Source organism: Nuphar pumila, chromosome 13 (assembly GCF_984573655.1).
Source record: "Nuphar pumila chromosome 13, dmNupPumi1.hap1.1, whole genome shotgun sequence".
Taxonomy (NCBI): Eukaryota; Viridiplantae; Streptophyta; class Magnoliopsida; order Nymphaeales; family Nymphaeaceae; genus Nuphar; species Nuphar pumila.
This window is the reverse complement of record NC_143261.1, coordinates 94494693-94517085: the sequence shown is the minus strand read 5'-3', so window position 1 is coordinate 94517085 and position 22393 is coordinate 94494693. Positions and strand designations below refer to the sequence as shown.

The window sequence follows — 22393 nt, the reverse complement described above, 5'->3', positions numbered from 1 at the left end:
CTCTCTTCCCACTGTAACCAAACGCCTCCTAAAGCGAGGGAGGGTGAAAGTGGTTGTAAAGTAGAAAAGAATCAAACCTTTCCAAAGGAATCCAATACAAAGGACATGATGATTGATTGGGAAGCACGTTTTTCATGCGAAACTCTCGCCCATCAAGGTAACATATGTCTGTTATACCTCGTCTTTATGCAATGCATAATTGCTAAGATTGCAGCTCCCCTCTTTTCCAGTCGAATTGGCAATTATATTTTCTGACCAATATATTTGTTCCACCCCAAACAGAACCTCCTCACGATTTTGAGGTAACTTGAAGTAACCGGGAATGCTTTACAACAATTTGTTGGAGTATTTTTCTAGTCAATTTCATCCAAGACTGGTGTTTTCCACCTTTAAAGTAGAGAGAGAGAGAGGGAGAGAGAGAGAGAGGAAGAAAAATACAATGCCCCTTCTGTGTCATTAGGAAGGCCATTGAGTGGCCCAATGGGGATCCAAAGTTGAAAAAGTGGGTCCCATTGTTCTAGTACGGTCATCCCCTCTTAGCCATTATATGTGATGGATGGGAACATTCAGATGAGAAGAGTGCTCAACCATACGAAGGATGGAGCAGCAGCAGCAGCAGGTAGAAGTGGGCAACGGCCACGCAGATGAAGGGTTCACCAAGGATGGAAGTGTCGACCTCAAAGGCCGACCCGTTCTCCGATCACAAAAAGGAGGATGGAAGGCTTGCTCCTTCATTGTTGGTAATTAATTAACTCTCTCTCTCTCTCTCTCTCTCTCTTTACTTGAGCCATCTTGGTAAACATGGGAGTTGAACTGTGGAATCAATTTGATTCTATATGGAATGAGGAGGCGTGGTTGATTATATAATCGGCCTGACTTGAAGTCAATTTGACCCAGTCAGGCTACATACTGCTAGCTAGTTGGTCTGACTCCATATGGATCTAGAGATGTTCGCTTTACTCAGATTATTGCCTACTTGGTTAAGTGTTGGAGACTGATGGGGTCTCTATTCTGCAAAATAGGGAGGCTATTTCACCCAACTTGCATCACATGGATGAACTGTTGAGGCTGTGAGAGCACATAAGGACTGCAAAGTTGCAGGGTTGGGTCTCTATGTTTGCAACCTTTGTTTGTCTGCAGACTTAGTCCGAGTTAGCTTCCTTATTCACTTGGGGTGACATAGGCTTTTGCATGTCAGTCTGAATTCAGAAGGACAAAGGCGCACCTCTCGAACCGATATGGGCTTTACAAATTAAGTTGACCTTAGTTATATATCCTGGTGGAAATTGCAGCAAATACAGTTTGATGCCTATAGACTAGTGAACAACAGAAACCCCTTATCTTCATGAGCAATTCAATGCTTATATTACTCTTCGATTTTGTGACTATACATGGTTTGTTCAGTAGAATTATGTAAGTATTTTTTTTTTAATCATGAGATTATGATCTTTAACCAGGTTTTTTCGAAAATCAACAGCCCCACAATATACCAAAATTTAATGATTTAAAAAAATCATATTTTTACATTACAAAAACATAATATAAGGTGCCAATTCTATAGCAAAGAGGCAGGCTGAATAGATCTACGGGGTCAGATTGAGTCAAGACAGATTGCACATATGTTTGTGGACCTAGGGAGTATGTTCAATCGACTGTACAAGATATATATATATATATATATATATATATATATATATATATATATATATATATATATATATATATATATATATATATATATATATATATATATCCCTTAATTTACTCAAAGACATAGCCAAAGAAACTGATTTCTTGTCAGAATATTGGCCTGGGGATGCTACCAATGGGGCAAAACCTAGCTCTAGATATGGGCAAAAATTCATGACTACAAAAATTATCTTGGGGAATACCCTACAATATCATGATTCCCAACCTAATATTTTAAGCCATTCGTTTGCTGGGCCCCGGCCCACACGCTTAGCAGACAAGTGCAGCTCGTGAACCATGGAATTTTGCTAGTTAAAAAGGTCACGTGATGCTAAATCTATTCAACACTAACCTTAGCTCTACTATTCACCGTTGGTTATCATGGACTTAACTTTGAGGAAGTAAATCATTTTGGGTTTTGGGTTGTTTTTTTATTTTTATTTTTACGCGGATAAACCGCCCCAGGTGCAGGGATCTAGGCTTGTGGCAGTAAGGAAAGACCATCGCGCCGCACTAGCATATTTAAGAAATAAGCCCGTGACAGGTGCATTGTATGCGAAAATTACATGTCCTACCTATGTAAGCAACAGGGCCCCTTGTTTTAAAAAAAATTGCAAATATCTAAGGGCTTGTTCGGAATCTCGGTGCTGGGATGGGTGGTTATGTTAGGTGTAAGAAGGAAGGGAGAGAGAATTCCAAGAAGAAACGTGGGTTGCTTTTTACCTTTTGGAAAATGTTGGTTTTGAATAGTCCCATATTGAGTGTGCTTGAGTTTTTTGTGGGCTTTATAAGCCACATGTAAACTCATACACTTGTTCCTGAGAATAAGAGAGTGGGATGACCATCACACATGCGCGCTTGCCGAGCCAGTTTGGGTTTGGGTTTGGGTAATTGACCCTTTAGGGCCATATCCATTTAAGACCAAAGTACCTTTTTACCCAAAGTTTCTGGGACTATTCAAAACTCGATTGAAATTTTTTATCATGATTTCAACCATATATATCATCTATAGGGTCATTTCCCAAAAAACATATATATATATATATATATATATATATATATATATATATATATATATATATATATATATATACAAAATAAGCACAATGCTAAATAAAACATGTTAATAGATTTTTGATGTTTTTTCCAAAATTCTGACCATACAATAAATCAACACTGGATCATGCATTTTGGATGAAAAAAATGATATTTGGAGCCTCAAAAATTTATGAAAATTGTATGCCATTCATTTTTTAAACCTTATAAAAATTTATCTATGCATTGAAAACAAATGCACCAAGAAGTGATTCCTACAAAAAGAAGCATATAGATCACATATATATGTGCGCCTGCCGGGCCAGTTTGGGTTTGGGTTTGGGTAATTGGCCCTTTAGGGCCATATCCATTTAAGACCAAAGTACCTTTTTACCCAAAGTTTCTGGGACTATTCAAAACTCGATTGAAATTTTTTATCATGATTTCAACCATATATATCATCTATAGGGTCAGATTTGCCAAAAACCATATATATATATATATATATATATAAACCTACAAAATAAGCACAATGCTAAATAAAACATGTTAATAGATTTTTGATGTTTTTTCCAAAATTCTGACCATACAATAAATCAACACTGGATCATGCATTTTGGATGAAAAAAATGATATTTGGAGCCTCAAAAATTTATGAAAATTGTATGCCATTCATTTTTGAAACCTTATAAAAATTTATCTATGCATTGGAAACAAATGCACCAAGAAGTGATTCCTACAAAAAGAAGCATATAGATCACATATATACTGCCAGAATTTTGAAAAAATACTGAAAATCTAATAGAATGTTTCATTTAGCAATGTGTTCATTGTGTAGGTTTATTTTATTTACACATATGTATATACATATATACATAACTCATGACATCCTTCAACTTGAATGCCCTTAGGCCGACCCACCTAGCCAGGTGTGGAGCTCTTGCGAGCGACTAGATCATAAATTTGGTTTTAAGTCATGCTTTATTTATTTATTTTTATTCACTGTTTCTCTCTCTCTCTCTCTCTCTCTCTATATATATATATATATATATATATATATATATATATATATATATATATATATATATATTTATTAAGGTTTACATACTACAGCTCATAGTGACAAAAGTTAAAAACGGCAAAATCTCTGCAGACAAAAAACTAGGGAGATTTTGAAAATTTTCATAAATCTCATATTTTTCTTGGTAATAAAAAATATAAAAAAAAACAATTTTTATAAGAAAATATAAATAAAACATATTTGAAAATAAAAATCTCAAGTTTTTTCATGATAAATATCTTTTAAAAATATAAATATCATGATATTTGTCATGGTTTGAAAATCACGCAAGAAATTGCCGTTTTAAACTTTCAGGCAATTTCTCGCAACATATTGGCGTTATTTTTTATAAATATCATGATATTTGTCACAGAGCTACAGCTTCATGTGGATTTGGCTGCAATCGATCGGTTTGGGCCACGGTAAAGGTCTCAATAAGCCAGCTACTGCACCAACTAGGAATACCCAGGCCCAGTCTAGGGAATGTGGACCAGTTTGGTCTCCCGACCCACCCGATTGACAAACCAAGCTAGATGACACTTTTGGAGACTTGATCCATCAATAAAAACAGGGAATTTGGCTTCTTCTTAAGCTGGCAAGTGCATGCCAGATTGTTGTGAAGTAGACCACTGGGTCCACTCTACTTGCATCATCAGGCGGCCTTCTGAGATTGCAGATGGCTCCAATTTTAGGCCCTATTAGTCAAGATACATAACTATCCTTTTAGTGCGCGATTGACGTCAGGAGGGAAAAGTTTCACTGGGGAAAATTTTCCCTCTTTTTCAGAGGAAAAAACTCTCCCCCACCCCCTTCCCCCACACGTTTTCCCAAGAGTTTCTTTCCAAAAATAGGAGAGAAAAAGTCGCGAGGTACCGCCCGGCGGAACTTTTCAATAGGCCATCAAACGTGCCTTTAGTGTGAGGTTTGGAATTTTGGGATATGAATAGTTCAAGTATTTTATGCATTGCATATAGCAACTGGTAGGGACCTAAACCTAAAGGGGTTTGGCCTAGTGGGATGGGGGCGCCTAGGCTGATAGGCAGGCGGTCTAGGTTTAAATCTCATGGGCATCACCCTTTGAGCAAGCCAACCCCCTATGCATGTGGGTGTGCACCACTCAACCGAACCAGGTCTCAACCAGATCAAATGGATCGAAATGGTAGTTAAGGCCCCGTTTGGATGATGCCCAAAACCTAGTTTCAAACCAGGTTTTCATGCTAAACCCACGTTGTGACATTGATTGGATAAACCACGTTTTTTGGAAAAACAGGGAGACCCTATTTTTCAAACCTGGATATATATTGATGGTGTATCCTATCTTGTCACAAACTGGGCCATGGAGGCTAAGACGATTCACTGATATCCATTATCAAGCATACCATCTTTCTTTTTTGTTTAGAATTTTTTTTTTATTTCTTTTTTCAAATTGATGAACTCGTCGACGGATTTATAGAAGACAATGATTGTTATAACCGGTTCGAGTCCGGGTCCAGGTTACAGGACCTTATCTTCCAGCAAGCTTATGTGCTCCTGTTATGGCTTCTGTGCAGGGTATGAAGTGTTTGAGAGATGGGCATACCATGGGATTTCAACAAATCTTATACTGTACCTAACGACCAGGCTTAATCAGGGTACGGTTACTGCTTCAAACAATGTGACCAACTGGGCAGGCACTGTTTGGATGGCCCCTATTTTAGGGGCTTATGTTGCTGATGCTCATCTTGGTCGCTACTGGACGTTCGTGATGGCCTCCATCATCTATCTCATAGTAATATTCTTGTCTATACATATTAGGCACATTGTAATTATCGATGAAGAAAACAAAATATGATCTCATACGTGCCTAACCACTTAAAAAAGTTATCAAGACTTCACATGAAACATGACCAAGTTCATCAAGTCCAATGTGCATACACATGCTAGTAAATGAAAGGGCTCCGGCGGTACATTCTCTTCTGGATTGGGTCTGTTTGGAAAGTAGGAATTGGTGGATATTGAACATAGGAAGGGAATTTAGATCTGTCAATTCCCTTCCCGTGTGTGTTGGATTCTTGTAAAAAGGATATAATTGCCAAACCCTTCTCCCTGATTATCTTTAGAAACCTCCCGTAAGGTGTTGTACAATGAGCCAAGCTAGCTCAGTCTTGGCTCGGGCTTGGGTCGTTTAAGCTTGGCTCAAACTCGTTTGAAAAAAAATGAGCTGAGCTTGAACAAGGGTTGAGGCTTGGTACATGTAAACGAGCCGAGCTTGAACAGCCAATACAGTTTGGATAAGCTCGGCAAGCCCAACTCGGCTTACATAGTTATATAAAGAAATTAGAATTTATGTATGTATACATTTTGTTCATAATGTGATCACAAAACAAGTCGTTGGTCACCATTGAAAGTGGTGTGGGTTCAAATCCCACCATTTTCCTCTCTTTCAAAGAGACTTTTAAAACAAATTTCAAAAACTTGTATTTTTTTTTTTATTAAAGGTGTTTAGCTCCAGCCGAGCAAAGCTTTGCTTGAGCTTTTTACTCGAGCTGATCTTGGGCAAAGGTTGTTCAAGCTTGAGCTCGAACAACAAGATTTTCTTCTCGAGCTGAGCCGAGCCAGCCCAAGGTCGGCTCGAACCCAGCTCGTGTGCATCCCTAGTTGTCAAACAAGAGGGTTTCTCTCAATTCTTCTGGTGTCCATATTCTGCAGATTACCTCCAAGTCCTATCCATCAATTTCTCCCCAATACCACCTCCCATAGAGATCCTTAGACGCAATGGTACAGGACCGAGATGTCCAGGACTGACTTGTCACACCCCAAGGTGTGAGAGTTACAAACTCATCCCAATTTGGCGGGACTTCCGCATCACACGTTTGAAAGAGGATGTGGGGGCCGCCATTCAAACGCACACTTAATTCACCAAAGTTAAAATAGTTTCACATATCAACAACTAACTGAAGTTGAAACATTGCCAAACAGGGGATGAGCCTACTGACTCTGGCCGTTTCGGTCCCACCACTAAAGCCACCTTCCTGCCACAACCATGGCGTCGACTGCCACGAGCATCCCAATGCAATGCAGATTGGAGTATTCTTCCTCGCGCTGTACATAGTTGCACTGGGCACAGGAGGCACCAAGCCCAACATCTCGACCATGGGCGCCGACCAGTTCGACGACTTCGAGCCGAGAGAGAGGAAGCAGAAGCTCTCCTTCTTCAATTGGTGGATGTTCAGTATCTTCTTTGGAACACTCTTTGCAAACACCTTCCTTATTTACATACAAGACAATGTTGGTTGGAGCCTAGGCTATGGACTGCCCACTCTTGGGCTGGCTGTGTCCATTCTTGTGTTTATGTTGGGCACTCCACTCTATAGACATAAAAGGCCATCATCTAGTCCCTTTGCCAAGATGGCTAAGGTTTTAGTTGCTGCTACCATAAAACAGAGGGTGCCTCTGCCTGCTGACCTTAAAGAGCTTCATGAGTTGGATGAGGAGCAGTATGCTAAAAGTGGGAAGTTCCCAATGGAGCCTACCTCTAGCCTCAGGTAAGTTTGAGCTTGCAATGTTAAAATTATACGTAGTGTTTATCGGAGCTGGAAGGCTTGGGGCTGACCTTGATCCAACCAACATGCTGTGAGAGACTCGGTGAATAAGGTTAGTACTCAAGGGGCTGGACCAAGTCCTAGACATCATGAACCGAGTCAACCAGATCTCTCAGCTAGCTGAACTTGGGCACGTATGAATCGTGGACATCGCTGGACATGGACATACCATCCTGTCTTGTTCTGGTCAAGGGCATGACAGGACGAGCTGTTCTGCCTTGTCCACATAACCAAAAAGTTATCTTTTCCAGTGTTCGACATTGACTGTCCTCCGCTGCACATTCTGTGTTTGCATAGGCGCACAAATGCGCATGTTCAAACTGTCCCGAAAAGTCGGCTGAGATGAGAAGGAACTAAAAAGTTGGTTTTTCTCTTCGTGTGGACCACACTGTTGATAGGTTGGTCCACCAGAGAGTTGACTTGCTTGGGTAGGTGTTATCATGTAAAATTTTACTTTTGCAATTCAATTGACCTTTTGAAAAGGTTTTTTAGAAAACTCGCCTCTATTTTGAAAAATATGAGAAAACTTGAGAGAGAACTCGTCTGTCGGTACGAGGTTCAACCATTCATGACGCCTTAACCAAAGATTGAACAATATACCTTGTTTTGTTTAAATGTCTAAGAGATTATTCTAAATCCTAGAATGTAGAAAGAATCAAACATACATATGATATCATTTTGAAAAAGAAGTTAATGAAAACGTGATGCATGCCTGAAATTATTGGAAAACATTTTTCAAAGAAATATTTTGAAAATGAATTTCTTAAAGGATCAAACGATTGGGTGTGTGTAGGCATATGAATATATCTCTCATAAAAAAATCAACTCAAAACAATAAAAATAATCACATAAAATAATGATGCTAACGCGAGGGCCAGAATAGAGATTTACAGCATGACTGTTAAACAAGATTAAAACCTAATCTAATCCATGCATAAAAGAAAGAAAAGAAAAGATGACTGAATGATCTTGATGTTGTATGGATGCAAAGATGCAGACCTAGATCTATGATGCATATAAATTAAAAAAAAAATAATGAAGCATGGGCTTTACTTTTGATGTAGCCGATTAAAAGGAGGAACTCGGTTTATGAGAAACTGAGTTTCAGCTTTCTCATGGCAGTGAAAAGAGAAAGAAAAATGCAACATTAAATAAAAAAACAATAAAAGAAAAGAAAAGAGGAAGAGGAATTACCTGCAGTTCCTCTTTCGGTGCAACGAAAGAAGAAAAGAAAATGAAAAGAAAGAAATGAGGAGAGGAGCGGCACTTGGGGAGCAAAAAGAAAGGGAAAAGAAAGAGAAAATCAAAAAGAGGAAGAGAGATGCTTGAATTGCTTGGGCTGGACGTCCCCTTTGAGTCCCCTTTCATAGAAAAGATTGGTAGAGGATAGGGATTCTCTAATTAACAATTAATTAGCACAATTAGGAAAATCGACTTTCTCAAAAGAGTTCATATTTGGTTTTATTTTTGACTTTTTATTTTTTTAACCTAATTAAAACACTAAACAAAGAAAGAATCCAAAGGTGGCACCATTTGAGTGGAGTCCATATTTGTTTTTAAAACAAATAAAATAAAAGGTTAAGAAGGTAAAAAACAAAAGGATAAAATCAAAAGATAAAAAGCGAAAATGAAGTCCTAAATCGACTAGATTTCTGAAATAATAAAAATGAGAAAACCAAATGGGGAGAATGATCAAGAAGTTGATGCCACCTAGGTGGATCCCATCTAATATGAATTGGATTGAATCTAAGATTCACTTTGAAATTCAAGCCTGACAAAAATCTAAATCAAAATCCAATATAAATCCAGATCTGACACGCATTGTTTTTCTAAAAAAGGCATTTCAAAATATCAAACATAAAATATTGGGTTTAAATTAAAATATAAAGATCAATTTTGAACCCAGGTTTGAAATTGAAAGAAAGTTTTAAATTCGGATCTAGATTTGAGGTTTCAAATGACAAATGGATCTGGATCTTAGACAATGAGTTTGATCCATGCTTAAAAATGGTGGACAAATCCTGGATCAAAGATAAGATTGGAAAATGAATCTTGGATCAAAGATAAGATTAGAAAGTGGATCCTGAGTCAGGAATAAGGTGGAAATGATCCTGGATATTAAATAAGAAGTGAAGAACGAATCCTTAATAGTGAATGATTGGACCCTGAATATCTGATGAGATAATTCAGGTTAAGAAAACAAATTAGACTCTAGATATAGATAACAAAGTAAATTGGATAAAAGATTCAGGTCTCAAAACAAGATGGCCCCTGGATACAGATAACAGAGTGAATTGGATAAAAAATCCAAGTCCAGAATTGAAAATGGATACCGGTCATCAAATCCAACATTTGATCGGATCATATATCAAATGTCTAAATTGAAACATGAGTTGGATCTCGAATATATATATAATCTTAGAAAAAGAATTAATTTGAGTCTGGACTAGAAATTATCCTGGCTTAGAAATTGACTAAACTGCCACTCTGAATAGAAATGACCAAGATTGTAAATAATTTTGCCCTCCTGGGCAGGGGCGTGAAGTGGAGTGAAGAGTGAGGGTTGAATTTGAAAAAGACCGGTATTGATAAAAAAGATCGACCAGAAGGTTGAATTTGAAAAAGACCGATTTTGATAAAAAGATGATCAATCCAAGGGTTGAATTTGAAAAAGATCGGTTTTGATAAAAAGAGTCAACCCAAAGGTTGATTTTGAAACAGACTGATTTTGATAAAAAGAGGATCAACCCGAGGGTTGAATTTGAAAAGGACCGGTATTGATAAAAAGAGCCAACCTGAGGGTTGAATTTGAAAAGGACCGGTTTTGATAACAAGAAGCTCAACGTGAAGGTCAAATTTGAAAGATATCGATGAAAACTAGTTTTGATAAAAGAAGCTCAACTCGAAGGTTGATTTTGAAAGAGACCGGTGAAAACTAGCTTTGATAAAAAGAAGTTCAACCTAAGGGTTGATTTTGAAAAGACCGGTGAAAACTAGTTTTGATAAAAGAAGGATCAACCTGAAGGTTGATTTGAAAAGGATCGGTAAAAAAACTAGTTTTGATAAATGAAGGATCAACTCGAGGGTTGAATTAGAAAAGACCGATACAAAAGTTGGATTTGATGAAAGATTCAACCCGAAGATTGAATTTAGAAGACTGGTGGAAACTAGTTTTGATAAAAAAAGCTCAACCTGAGGGTTGATTTCGAAAGATACCGGTGAAAACTAGCTTTGATAAAAAGATGTTCAACCCGAGGGTTGATTTTGAAAAGACTAGTGAAAACTAGTTTTGATAAAAGAAGGATCAACCCGATGGTTGATTTGAAAAAAAAGATCGATAAACTAGTTTTGATAAAGAAGGATCAACCCGAGGGTTGATTTTGAAAAAAAAAAGAGCGGTACTTTGAAAACTCTTGGTGGTCATGATGGGGATTTTGCAAAAAAAATCAATTTCACCCCCTTGACCTAAAAAAGAAGGTTCATGATTTTGGACAAACCCTATAGGTAGCCCTATCGTTCCTATAGGTGGTCTGAGGATTATCCCTTATCCTGAATGGGCAAGAAAGAAAATTGATCATGATGCCTCAAAAATTGATGATAAAAGAATCTCTTGATCCTACCACGTACACAAGATGATCTAGGCGAAAACAAAGTTTCATAATAAAAGATGCTCTAGTGTAGAAAAGGAAAGGGATCTTGGACAAAAAAAAGAAGAACAAATGATCATTGTCATTGAAAGAAGCTCTACAAAAGATAATTAATAAGAGTTTTGAATTTTTTTTTGCAGGAAGGATAATGAATAAGAGTTTGGACAATGTTCACATAGACAAAGAAGAAGGACAAACAATAAGAGTCAGGTTGACAATTAGAGAGGATATCCCATTACCAGAGATTGGGTCGTTATTGAGATTGCAACAATTACGTTGTTACCCTTGTGAAGGAAGTAAACAACTAAAGGATGCCTTGTTACCCAGGCAAGGTCGTCAACCACGAAGCGAAGTGAAAATGTTACATGAATAGAACAGAGGCATTAAATAAAAAGAATAGAGAAACAATTAACAGTAATCAAGCTGACAATTAAGCAAGGGTGTTTCATTACCGGGAACTGCGTCGTCACTGAAATTGTGACAATTGTGTTGTTATTTCGTGAGAGAAAATAAACAACTAAAGGATGCCTTGTAACCTAGGCGGGGTCATCAACCATGATGAAAATGTCATTCCGAAAAAGATTGTCTTTAAAAAAAAAGATTCATATGAGAGGACAAAAGAATTTCATTGAATGATTCAGAGATAAAATCATGGACAAAAAGAAGGTGGGCAGACAATTTCCCACCGCTCTAGATAATTAGAAGATACATTGGATTCAGGAAAGATAGAAAGGGTGACAAAAGGGCTCCAACTATATTTGGCAACATGTTATGCTTTGGACCATTGAGCAGATTTCAGATCGAACTCTAGAACGATGCCTGATAGAAGGCGAGTGTCAATGTGCCTCTGTCTCTGTAAAAACTGTCTGACACATCTCTCTGGCTGATAAATAACATAGAAGAATGGCCCAAGCAACCTATAATGCTTGTCATGCCTATAGGTGTAACTAGGAGGTGACTTCTGTCGATTGAAGTAGTCTCAAACAATTTCACCTGTATACAGACTCTCAATCAGGGCTCGGTACTGAGGAGTAGGTTGGGGCTCTTTGCTATTGTATCTGAAGGAGTTGGCTCTCATTGGCACATGTTAGAGAAACTGAGATTACAGGTCATAAGTACACCCTTCCATCAAGATTGCATCATCGAGGGTAAAGTGGATCAAGCCACGGTAGAGAAAGGCCAGGGCAGCCATGGCAATAGAGAGGCAGTTGGTCTGGTTATTTCTCCAACAAACAACAACAACAACTACGCCTTCATCCCAAAACAATTGGGGTCAGCGATATGAACCAAAAAAGAAATTCATTTAGGGTCTTCCACATGAATCCTTTTCCTCCAATCATTTCTATCCAATGCCATGTCCTCGGTGAGGTTCAAAGCATTCATATCCTTTCCTATCATCTCCATCCAAGTCTTCCTAGGCCTACCCCGACCTCTTTTAACTAATATATTTTCCCATTTCTCCAACCTTCTAACTGGAGCATCATTAGGCCTTCGCCGAATATGTCCAAACCACCGTAAACGATTCTCTCGCATCTTATTTTCAATGGGTGCAACACCTACCTTCTTACGTATCTCCTCGTTCCGAATCTTATCTTTTATAGTATTTCCACACATCCATCTAAGCATCCGCATCTCAGCTACACTCATTTTTTGAATATGATGTCTCTTGGCAGCCCAACATTCCGTACCATATAGTAAAGCGGGTCTAATAGTCGTCCTATAAAACTTTTCCTTCAATCGCAATGGCATTCTACGATCGCACAGCACTCCAGTTGCACTTTTCCATTTCATCCACCCAACCTTTATCCTATGATTTACATCTCCATCAATTTCTCCATACTTTTGAATGATGGATCCCAAATATTTGAAATAATCATTCACCGGTATTTCTTGCTCACCAAGCTTCACTACACTCCCATCACTACTTCGTTGCTTACTAAACCGACATTCCATATATTCAGTCTTACTCTTACTCAACTTAAAACCTCTAGCTTCCAATGTCTGTCTCCATAATTCTAACTTAGCATTAACCCCAGCTCTAGACTCATCAATCAAAACAATATCATCAGCAAACAACATACACCACGACACATTTTCTTGAATTGATCTTGTAAGCTCATCCATCACTATCGCAAATAGGAAAGGGCTTAAAGCAGATCCTTGATGTAACCCAACCGTTATTGGAAAATTGGTTGTCACCCCTCCACAAGTGCGGACATTGGTTACTACTCCTTCATACATATCTTTAATTATTCTAATGTACTTGAGAGAAACACCTTTCTTCATCATTGTCCACCAGAGAACGTCCCTAGGTACTCTATCGTATGCCTTCTCTAAATCAATAAAAACCATATGCAAATCTTTGTTCCTCTCTCTATATCTTTCACTAAGTTGTCTAAGAAGATGTATAGCTTCCATAGTTAGTCTTCCAGGCATAAAACCAAATTGATTCTCCGATATCATGACAACCTTCCTCAACCTAGACTCAATCACCCTCTCCCAAAGTTTCATAGTATGACTCATGAGTTTTATACCACGATAGTTTGTGCAATCTTGTATATCACCCTTATTCTTATATAAAGGCACCAAAGTACTCTTCCTCCACTCATTAGGCATCTTATTTGTTCGCCAAATCAAGTTAAAAAGATTTGTCAACCATTCTAAACCTTTCTCTCTCAAGCATTTCCAAGCCTCGATAGGTATACCATCTGGGCCAACTGCCCTTCTTGATTTCATTTTCTTCAAAGCCTCTGCAATTTCTTTCTTTTGAATCTTGCGCATGAAGTCACGATTAATCTCATGAAAAGGAATGGATAAGTCTCCAAGATCTTGAGCATGACTATCATTAAATAGCTTATCAAAATAATCTTTCCATCTCTCCTTAATCTCCTCATCTTTGACTAAAACCCTTTGCGTTTCATCTTTGATACATCTAACCATACCCAAATCCTTCGATTTCCTATCTCTCATCTTTGCAAGCCTATAAATATCCTTCTCGCCTTCTTTGGTATCCAACTTGTCATAAACCTCCTTATATACCTTAGCCCTCGCGTTTCGAACTACTTTTTTAGCTTCCTTCTTTGCTATCATATACTTCTCCAAATTCTCATTATCCCGACTCTTACTTAGATTTCTATAACACTCTCTTTTAACCTTAATAGCTAATTTGACATCCTCGTTCCACCATGATGTATCATTACCTAGTGGTGCACCGCCTTTAGACTCACCCAATACCTCCTTAGCCACTTTTCTCATGCCACCCGCTATCTTATTCCACATTGATTCTGAATCCTCCTCGAGACACCAATCAGCTTCCTTAACTACCTGCTCTACAAACATTCCTTGTTTAGCTCCTTTCAGTGCCCACCACTTAATTCTAGGATCTATCCTATGTCTATCCTTTTTGCGGCATTGTCTAATTCTAAGATCTAAAATTAAGACTCTATGTTGTGCAGCTACACTTTCTCCCGGTATAACCTTACAATCGATGCAACAACCCCTATCTCTCTTTCTAAGTAAGAAAAAATCTATCTGACTCGTATTAACCCCACTTTTAAATGTTACTAGGTGAGACTCCCTCTTCCTAAACCAAGTGTTTGCTAAGATCATATCATAGGACAAACAAAAATCTAAAATCCTTTCTCCACTTTTATTTCTTTCTCCTATACCATAGCCTCCATGGATACTCTCAAATCCATCCCTACTAATGCCTACATGTCCATTAAGGTCACCGTCGATGAAAAGCTTTTCTCCATAAGATATCCCTTGTACTACTCCATCTAAATCTTCCCAAAATTGATGCTTAATGGAATCATCTAAACCTACTTGAGGTGCATAAACAGTAATAATATTAATAATATCTGTACCTAACACTAATTTAATAAGTAAAATTCTATCACCCTTCCTACGGACCTCAACTACATTATCTATAAATTGACGACTCATAACAATCCCTACGCCATTCCTATTCCCATTTATTCCTGTATACCAAATCTTATATCCCAAAGGTTCTATCACTTTAGCTTTCTCACCTACCCATTTGGTCTCTTGAAGACATAAAATATCAATCTTTCTCCTACACATAACATCTACTAACTCTACCAACTTACCAGTTAAAGACCCTATGTTCCAAGTGGCTAACCTAATTTTATGGTCTTGGACTAACTTCTTTACCCCCACCCGTCCAACAAAGTGAGGGAACCCTTGCCTATTTGACACCACACCCGGGCGCCGGTGTGACGCGTCGCTTCTGGGCGACGACCTAGCAACCCTTGCCCATTTATCACTGCCTCCGGGCCTAGAGAGTACAGCGCGTCGCTCAGTAGGAAACGCCCCAACGAAATTCTCATATTTGTTCATTTTCATAGGATATGACAAAGTTTTTATGCTGGCTGTCACAGGCCTACCGCAACCCTCCTCCTTTATCCGGGCTTGGGACCGGCAGTGTATAACTAAACAGTTATACACAGGTGGAGTTGGTCTGCTTATTTCTCCATCTTCGCAAAAGTTGAACGGTTCTGATATCCACATATCTTCGTCCATCCTAAAAGAAAATCAGTCATACGGTGCACAGGACCATGGCATGTTGAATTTTTTCTCTAGATGTTATAGACAAAGTATTGACATCCTCGTATGTCCCATACTAGCGGTAGAGCTCAAACAAATCTACATATTGGCTTCCACATTCTTCAATAAGTGGTCAAGACCTACGTCCTGTCATTCAGGCTATAGCATCTCAGGGATCAAGGCCTCCTATATTGATTAAGAATTGTTGCTCTATGGGATCGTCTGGCTGACCAACTGGTTCAGGCAGTCCCATGATGTCGGTGAATTCATCCAGAAGCAAGGTCATCTCACCCCACAAAAACCAAAAGGTGCAGGAACGCGGGTTTCATCTCTCTGCTAGGGATTGGATGAGATTGTCATTGATGATCTGTTTGCCCAGTGGTGATGCTAGCTCTAATCCACAGTCATTCAGATGGTCCGAGAACATACAAGTGAAGTTGGTGAACCAAGAGTAGTACCACCGGGAAAGAAAATGATTGGTGTCTAGACTCCTATGCTCGGGAAGACCTTGTCTTATCTCATATGAGATATGGCCCTCTAGAAAGACAATATCATTTTGGATGGATGCCATTGGGATACGCTAGAAATGGAGAATAACGAGGGTTAGAATGGAATGATGGCATGATCTGAACGAGAAACAAGAGTTATTGAAGATGAGATGTGGCAGGATCAGATTTGGTTGAAGAATCGATATCCAAGATAAAAAGGAGAAAAAAAGACACACGATTGGGTTTTTGAAAATAAAGGGGGAATTTGGGAAAGACACCTAGGGTTTTGAGAAAAAATGTTCTAACATACAACAGATATAGAAAACAATTGATATCGACCCTAAAATTAAATTCAAACCACAATAGAGTTGCACAAACAAGGATGCACACACAACACTCCCTAAAGGCTGACTCTAACATGCATTGTTGAAAAAGGTTTGTAGTACACTATCCAAACTTTGGGATTATGGATCATCGATATCCAATCATGGTATTCCTATATACTAGAGCTAAGGCTCGATGTACATGGCATAAAAATATCTCCAAGGTTCTTAAGGGTATGACACTTTGATCTCCTTAAGCACCTGTCGATATACCTTGAACTATGGCCCATGGTACTAACATGGGAGTTATTAGCCCAGATAAGTGGTCCAGTTGTGAGGCTTAGTCTAGAACTGTGAGGATAAAGCCCAACAATGTGATGACCGAGACAAAATTGGGTAGTGTTGTTTTATAAATATGATTTAATCATGCAAAAATAAGAGGGCTATAATGCAATAAGGCCTAAGATAGAGCTTTAAATAATAAAAGAGCATACACTTGCATACAGGGTTTGCATTCAATGCCTAGATTGATGACGGTTGTATGTGACATAGGTCTAAGTGAGCATGAATAGACCTCCTCAATCAGTCCTACCAAACCACGCTTAAGCCTACATGCACCAATGTCAGCTAGGTCAGATTCTAGGCTCCTAGGTTCACAAATAAAGGCGGACATTATAGAATAATAACAGAGACATTTAAACAAGAAGGGGCATAAGTTCAATCAAACGAGGACAGGTCCCATCACGATCGCCAAACTTGTTATCATGCAAAATTTTACTTTTGCAATTCAACTAACCTTTGAAAAGGTTTTTAGAAAGCTCGCCTCTGTTTTGAAAAATATGGAAAAACTTGAGAGAGGGGACTCGTCTGTCGGTACGAAGTTTAACCGTTCTTGGCGCCTTAACCAAAGATTGAACAATATGCCTTTGAAATTCAAGAATAATTAAATGGGGAGAATAATCAAGAAGTTGACGCCACCTAGGTGGATCTCATCTAATATGAATTGGATTAGATCTAAGATCTACTTTAAAATTCGAGCTTGACAAAAATCTAATATGGATCCAGATCTGACATGCATTGTTTTTTTGAAAAAGGCATTTCAAAATATCAAATGTAAAACACTGGGTTTAGATTAAAATGTAAAGATCAATTTTGAACCCAAGTTTGAAATTGAAAGAAAGATTTGAATTTGGATCTAGATCTGAGGTTTCAAATGACAAATAAATCTAGATCTTAGACAATGAGTTTGATCCATGCTTAAAAATGGTGGATGGATCCTGGATCAAAGATAAGATTGGAAAATGAATCCTGGATCAAAGATAAGATTAGAAAGTAGATCCTGAATCGGGAATAAGGTGGAAATGATCTTAGATATTAAATAAGAATTGAAGAACAAATCCTGAATAGTGAATGATTAGACCCTGGATATCTGATGAGATAATCTAGGTTAAGAAAACAAATTAGACTCTAGATATAGATAACAAAGTAAATTGAATAAAAGATCCAAGTCTGAAAACAAGATGACCCCTGGATACAGATAATAGAGTGAATTGGATAAAAAATTCAGGTCAAGAATAGAAAATGGATACCGGTCATCAGATCCAACATTGGATCGGATCATATATCAAATGTTCAAATTGAAACATGAGTTGGATCTCGAATATAGATATAATCTCAGAAAAATAATTTATCTGAGTTCGGACTAGAAATTATCCTGGCTTAGAAATTGACTAAACTGCTACTCTGAATAGAAATGACCAAGATTGTAAATGATTTTGCCTTCCTGGGCAGGGGCATGAAGTGGAGTGAAGAGTGACACTTGAAAAACAAGGTTTGAACTGGGTTCTAAGGTTTCTGAACTCAGATGAAATAAGAAGATATTGTCTCAACTAGACTCTCATACCAGATGATTGAAAACAGACACAATTCTTAGTGAAATGCTGAGAAATTTGTTGTAGTGAAGTAAGCAATACTAGGTTTGTGCTAAAATCAAAGTCACCTGAACTAAGATGAACTAATTCGGAGTCTAAACAAACTAAATCCTAGCTGGGTTGACTGGGGTTAACTCAATTCTAGCTTAAATAAGCTAGATTGAGCTAAAATGAATTTCAACAAAGTGAGAAAACAAGTTTAAACTGAAGTTGGACTACTTGAACTCCTGGTGAACAAAAGTTAAATACAAGAAAATAAGATTTACTGGAATTGACTAACTCTGGGACAATTGGATTGAATTTGAGATAGAAATGAGCTCATTTCATGTGAAATGAACCAAATTTAGATGAAATGAATAGAGTCTACTTACTGTGAGCTCAGGGGAGCTAAAAATGATTGATATTCTAATTCTTCTGAGCTTAAAATGACTTGGGTTGGACCTAACTGACAAGGGTCTAGAGTTACCTAGGGGCAAAATAATAATTTTTTTAGTAAATTGGGGTAAAATGACACCTAAATTGGAATGGACCTAAGAGTTAGACTCATACATTGTACTAAGGAGTCAGCATATGTGAAAGGGGGTGTCCATAAATGAACTTGAAAATTTTGGGGTGTTTCTGGTAGGTCACTTGCGCCTTTCATATTCTGTGGAAAAATTGATTACCTAAACCAATTGTAAGTTTGGACTTTGGAAACAAGTGTCTAATTAAATCTCCACTGCCCCAAAGGGGTTTGGCATAGTGGGATGGGGCCTAGGCTACTAGGCAGGCAGTCTAAGTGCAAATCCTATGAACATCATCCATGTAAGCTCAAGGAGTTTTATGTTGCCGGAACAAAATCGTAAGCACGTCTGACAGAGACAAAGTCAGCGCAACTATGTCTCTGATCCTGAGGGCGGTTTCTCCATGTAAATAAAAATAAATAAATATCCACCTTTTCTATCAACTAAAAGGAAAGCCCAATTGGGTATTTGAAAAATAAGACGTGACACCTTTTGCTACCATGTGAGGAATTATGAAAGTCTCCTCCCAGCATGACCTTTGCTTTTTTCATCAAAGAGAAGTTCACCTAAGTTTTTGGCATAATTCTTCGAAGATGCACTTAACATTTAGAAATTCTCAGAAAGGTCAGACTTTGTCTATGTAAATAAAAACAATCTTGGGTTAATATAAGGTATCCCCCAACAATTAGAATATGATACCTGGTCCTATATGTCAGCATGTTGGGAGGCTCATGAATTATTGGTTTCGATTTGATATCTTCTTCATCTTCAAATATTTTGTTGCATTGCCATGATTTTGCTCATTATGGTTACCAATGAAGGGTTTTTAAAGCTTCATGTTAATAAATGCAATACATGTTCTGTTTTCTGCATATGGTGCAACCAATGTGCCCTATACACACACACACACACAAACATATATGCAATTCAAACACACACACACAAGAGATTACTTTTAATTTCATGAATGATAATGAGAAACTGATAAAGGGTTGTACTCAATCAATCATCTGAACATGTGATTTCATAATAATAGGTTTCTTAATAAAGCAGCAGTGAGAATTGGTCCAAGCACACAGTGGAGGCTTTGCACAGTGACCCAAGTGGAGGAAACCAAGCAAATGGTCAAGATGCTTTCTATCTTCCTTGCCTCTTTCTTCCCAAGCACCATCATAGCCCAAAGCCACACCCTCTTCATTAAACAAGGGATCACCCTAGAAAGGAGCATGGGCCCACACTTCAAGATTCCACCAGCAAGCTTGGTGGGCTTCGTCACCTTGTCCATGTTGATCAGCCTGGTGGTCTATGATAGATGGTTCGTTTCCAGGGTGAGGAAGTACACCAAGAACCCAAGGGGAATCACACTGTTGCAGAGGATGGGGATAGGCCTACTTATACATATCATCATTATGATAATTGCTAGCTTGACTGAAAGGGCGAGGCTTAGTTATGTTAAGCACCATGGTCTCCAAAACAGCAAACAGCCAATACCACTTACAATCTTTATCCTCCTCCCTCAGTTTGTTCTGTTGGGCCTGGCTGATGCCTTTGTGGAGGTTGCCAAGATTGAGTTCTTTTATGATCAAGCACCTGAGACCATGAAGAGCATAGGGGCTTCTTACTTTACCAGCAGCATTGGAGTTGGGAACTTCTTCAGCAGTTTCCTTTTGAAGACTGTGTCCAAAGTGACCACGCATCATGGGCAAGGGGGTTGGATCAGGAACAACCTTAATATGTCTCACCTTGATTATTATTATGGTTTGTTGGCTGCACTTAGTGCTGTGAACTTCTTTTACTTTCTCATTGTGTCAAGGTACTATAAATATAGGGTTGAAGCGCCAGGGTTGGATGTGGACTTACAAGGATCAAATGAGATGAAGACCAGCAAGACTTATGCATTGGAAGGCCCAGCAAATGAAGCGGAACTTTGACATTTTCAAGCAAGATTTGGTGTAAAAACTAGTGGTATTTTATTTGAAGAAATCATAATATGGAAAGATAGGTAAGGCAGGGTGGTGGCGTCCTCGACCCTGAATTTTACCTCGCAGGGAGGCAGGCCCATCATGTCACCCGGTTCTAACTGAGGTTTTCCTTAGTCGTCAATATATATATATATATATATATATATATATATATATATATATATATATATATATATATATATATATATATATATAGCTTGTAAACGTGTGTTCTTGGTGGATAAATGTTGCAGAAAAAAACAGACTGGTGATCATCTCAAGCATGTTTTGGCTTGTTTGTGCATCCATTTGAGAGAGAGAGAAAGAGAGTTGTTTTTTTATAGCCCGTTTAGTTTTTTCTTTCTGCTCTATTCTGATTGCATGATTGCAGGGGCAGCCTGCCAGCATGATGAATTGAGATCAGGTGCAATTTGATTGCAGACTTTATGGGTCTGTTTGATTGATTGTCCAAGATTGGACAGAACAGTAGAACAGAACACATGTTCTGTCTGTTTTGTAACAATTGTATTTCGTCTAGAGTTTGTTTCAAATCAAATTGGAAATCATATATTTCTTTATATAAAAATTTTAATTCGAATAGCTCTAATTCGGAACCTTAAATCGAAACACTAAATCCGAAAGCCCTAATTTGAAACCCTACTTCAATACACTAGATCAAAAAGCTTAATTTGAAACACTAAATCTAAAAGACCTAATTTGAAACCCTAAATTGAAACTCTAATTCTAATATATAGAGAAAAGAAGAAGAAAAGGAAACAAAGAGATAAGCAAAGGCAAAGTGAGAGAAAGAAGAAAATAAAGAAAGAGAGACGCCGCGACATCGATGGAGGTTGGGGGTTGTGGGAAAGAGAAGAGAGAGCCAGGAGGGGGCCCTTTAAAAAAAAAATGCCCCGTCTTGTTCTTACAATAACAGGGGGTGGAATGGTGTTTCACCGTTCTTGGGATGTTTCAGCGGCATTCCGCAAAATACGCATTAAAACGCACCTTAAGGGTGGGTGATCGAAAATCTGATTTGCTACCTATAAAAAAAACTTGATTTTAGGTTTTTTTGTTATATTTACATGGAGAAACCATCCCGAGATTTTTCACCAAAAAAAGTTCATGAAAAAACCCTACTGGCCAATTTTCGGTCAGTGGCTAGCCGAAAAATAGCCAGCCACCCGAAGATTTAAAAAAAAAAAAAAGGCAATGTATGGTCATTTTCCAACCACCCACCGGCCGAGAAATTGTCGGACATCCATGAAATTAAAAAAACTTTTTTCAGCCATATTCGGCCGGCCACTGGTTAAAAAATGGCCGGTTAGGGTGGGAGAGAGTGGGGTGGGGTGGGGGTGGAAGTGCGTAAAAAATCCCCTCCCCCATAAACCAAGTTGAAAACTTGAGGAGTAAGGGTTTTTCAGTTAAGTTCACACTAAAACCCAGTCATCCAAACGGTAACTAAGTGTGCTGCTCCACCTGATCAATCACCATTTGTTGTTGGGCTCTACAACTGACAGACTTTACCACAAAGATGGGTCAGAGTAATGCGCTGGTTCTGCTTGTTTTTTAGTTTTGTCCTGGTAGGCATCTTCAAAAATCATGGTTTTTA

At 38.3% G+C, this 22393-nt stretch overlaps 1 protein-coding gene across 1 annotated transcript; it reads left to right on the top strand.

Moving 5' to 3' along the window:
• Positions 1-577: 577 nt before the first annotated feature.
• Positions 578-21082, top strand: LOC149819271 (protein NRT1/ PTR FAMILY 5.2-like). Its single transcript, XM_089985893.1, has 4 exons — positions 578-740; positions 5335-5552; positions 6743-7308; positions 19860-21082. Exons 1-4 carry the CDS (start codon positions 599-601, stop codon positions 20752-20754), a joined length of 1821 nt encoding a protein of 606 aa, XP_089842019.1. The 5' UTR covers positions 578-598; the 3' UTR covers positions 20755-21082.
• Positions 21083-22393: the final 1311 nt, after the last annotated feature.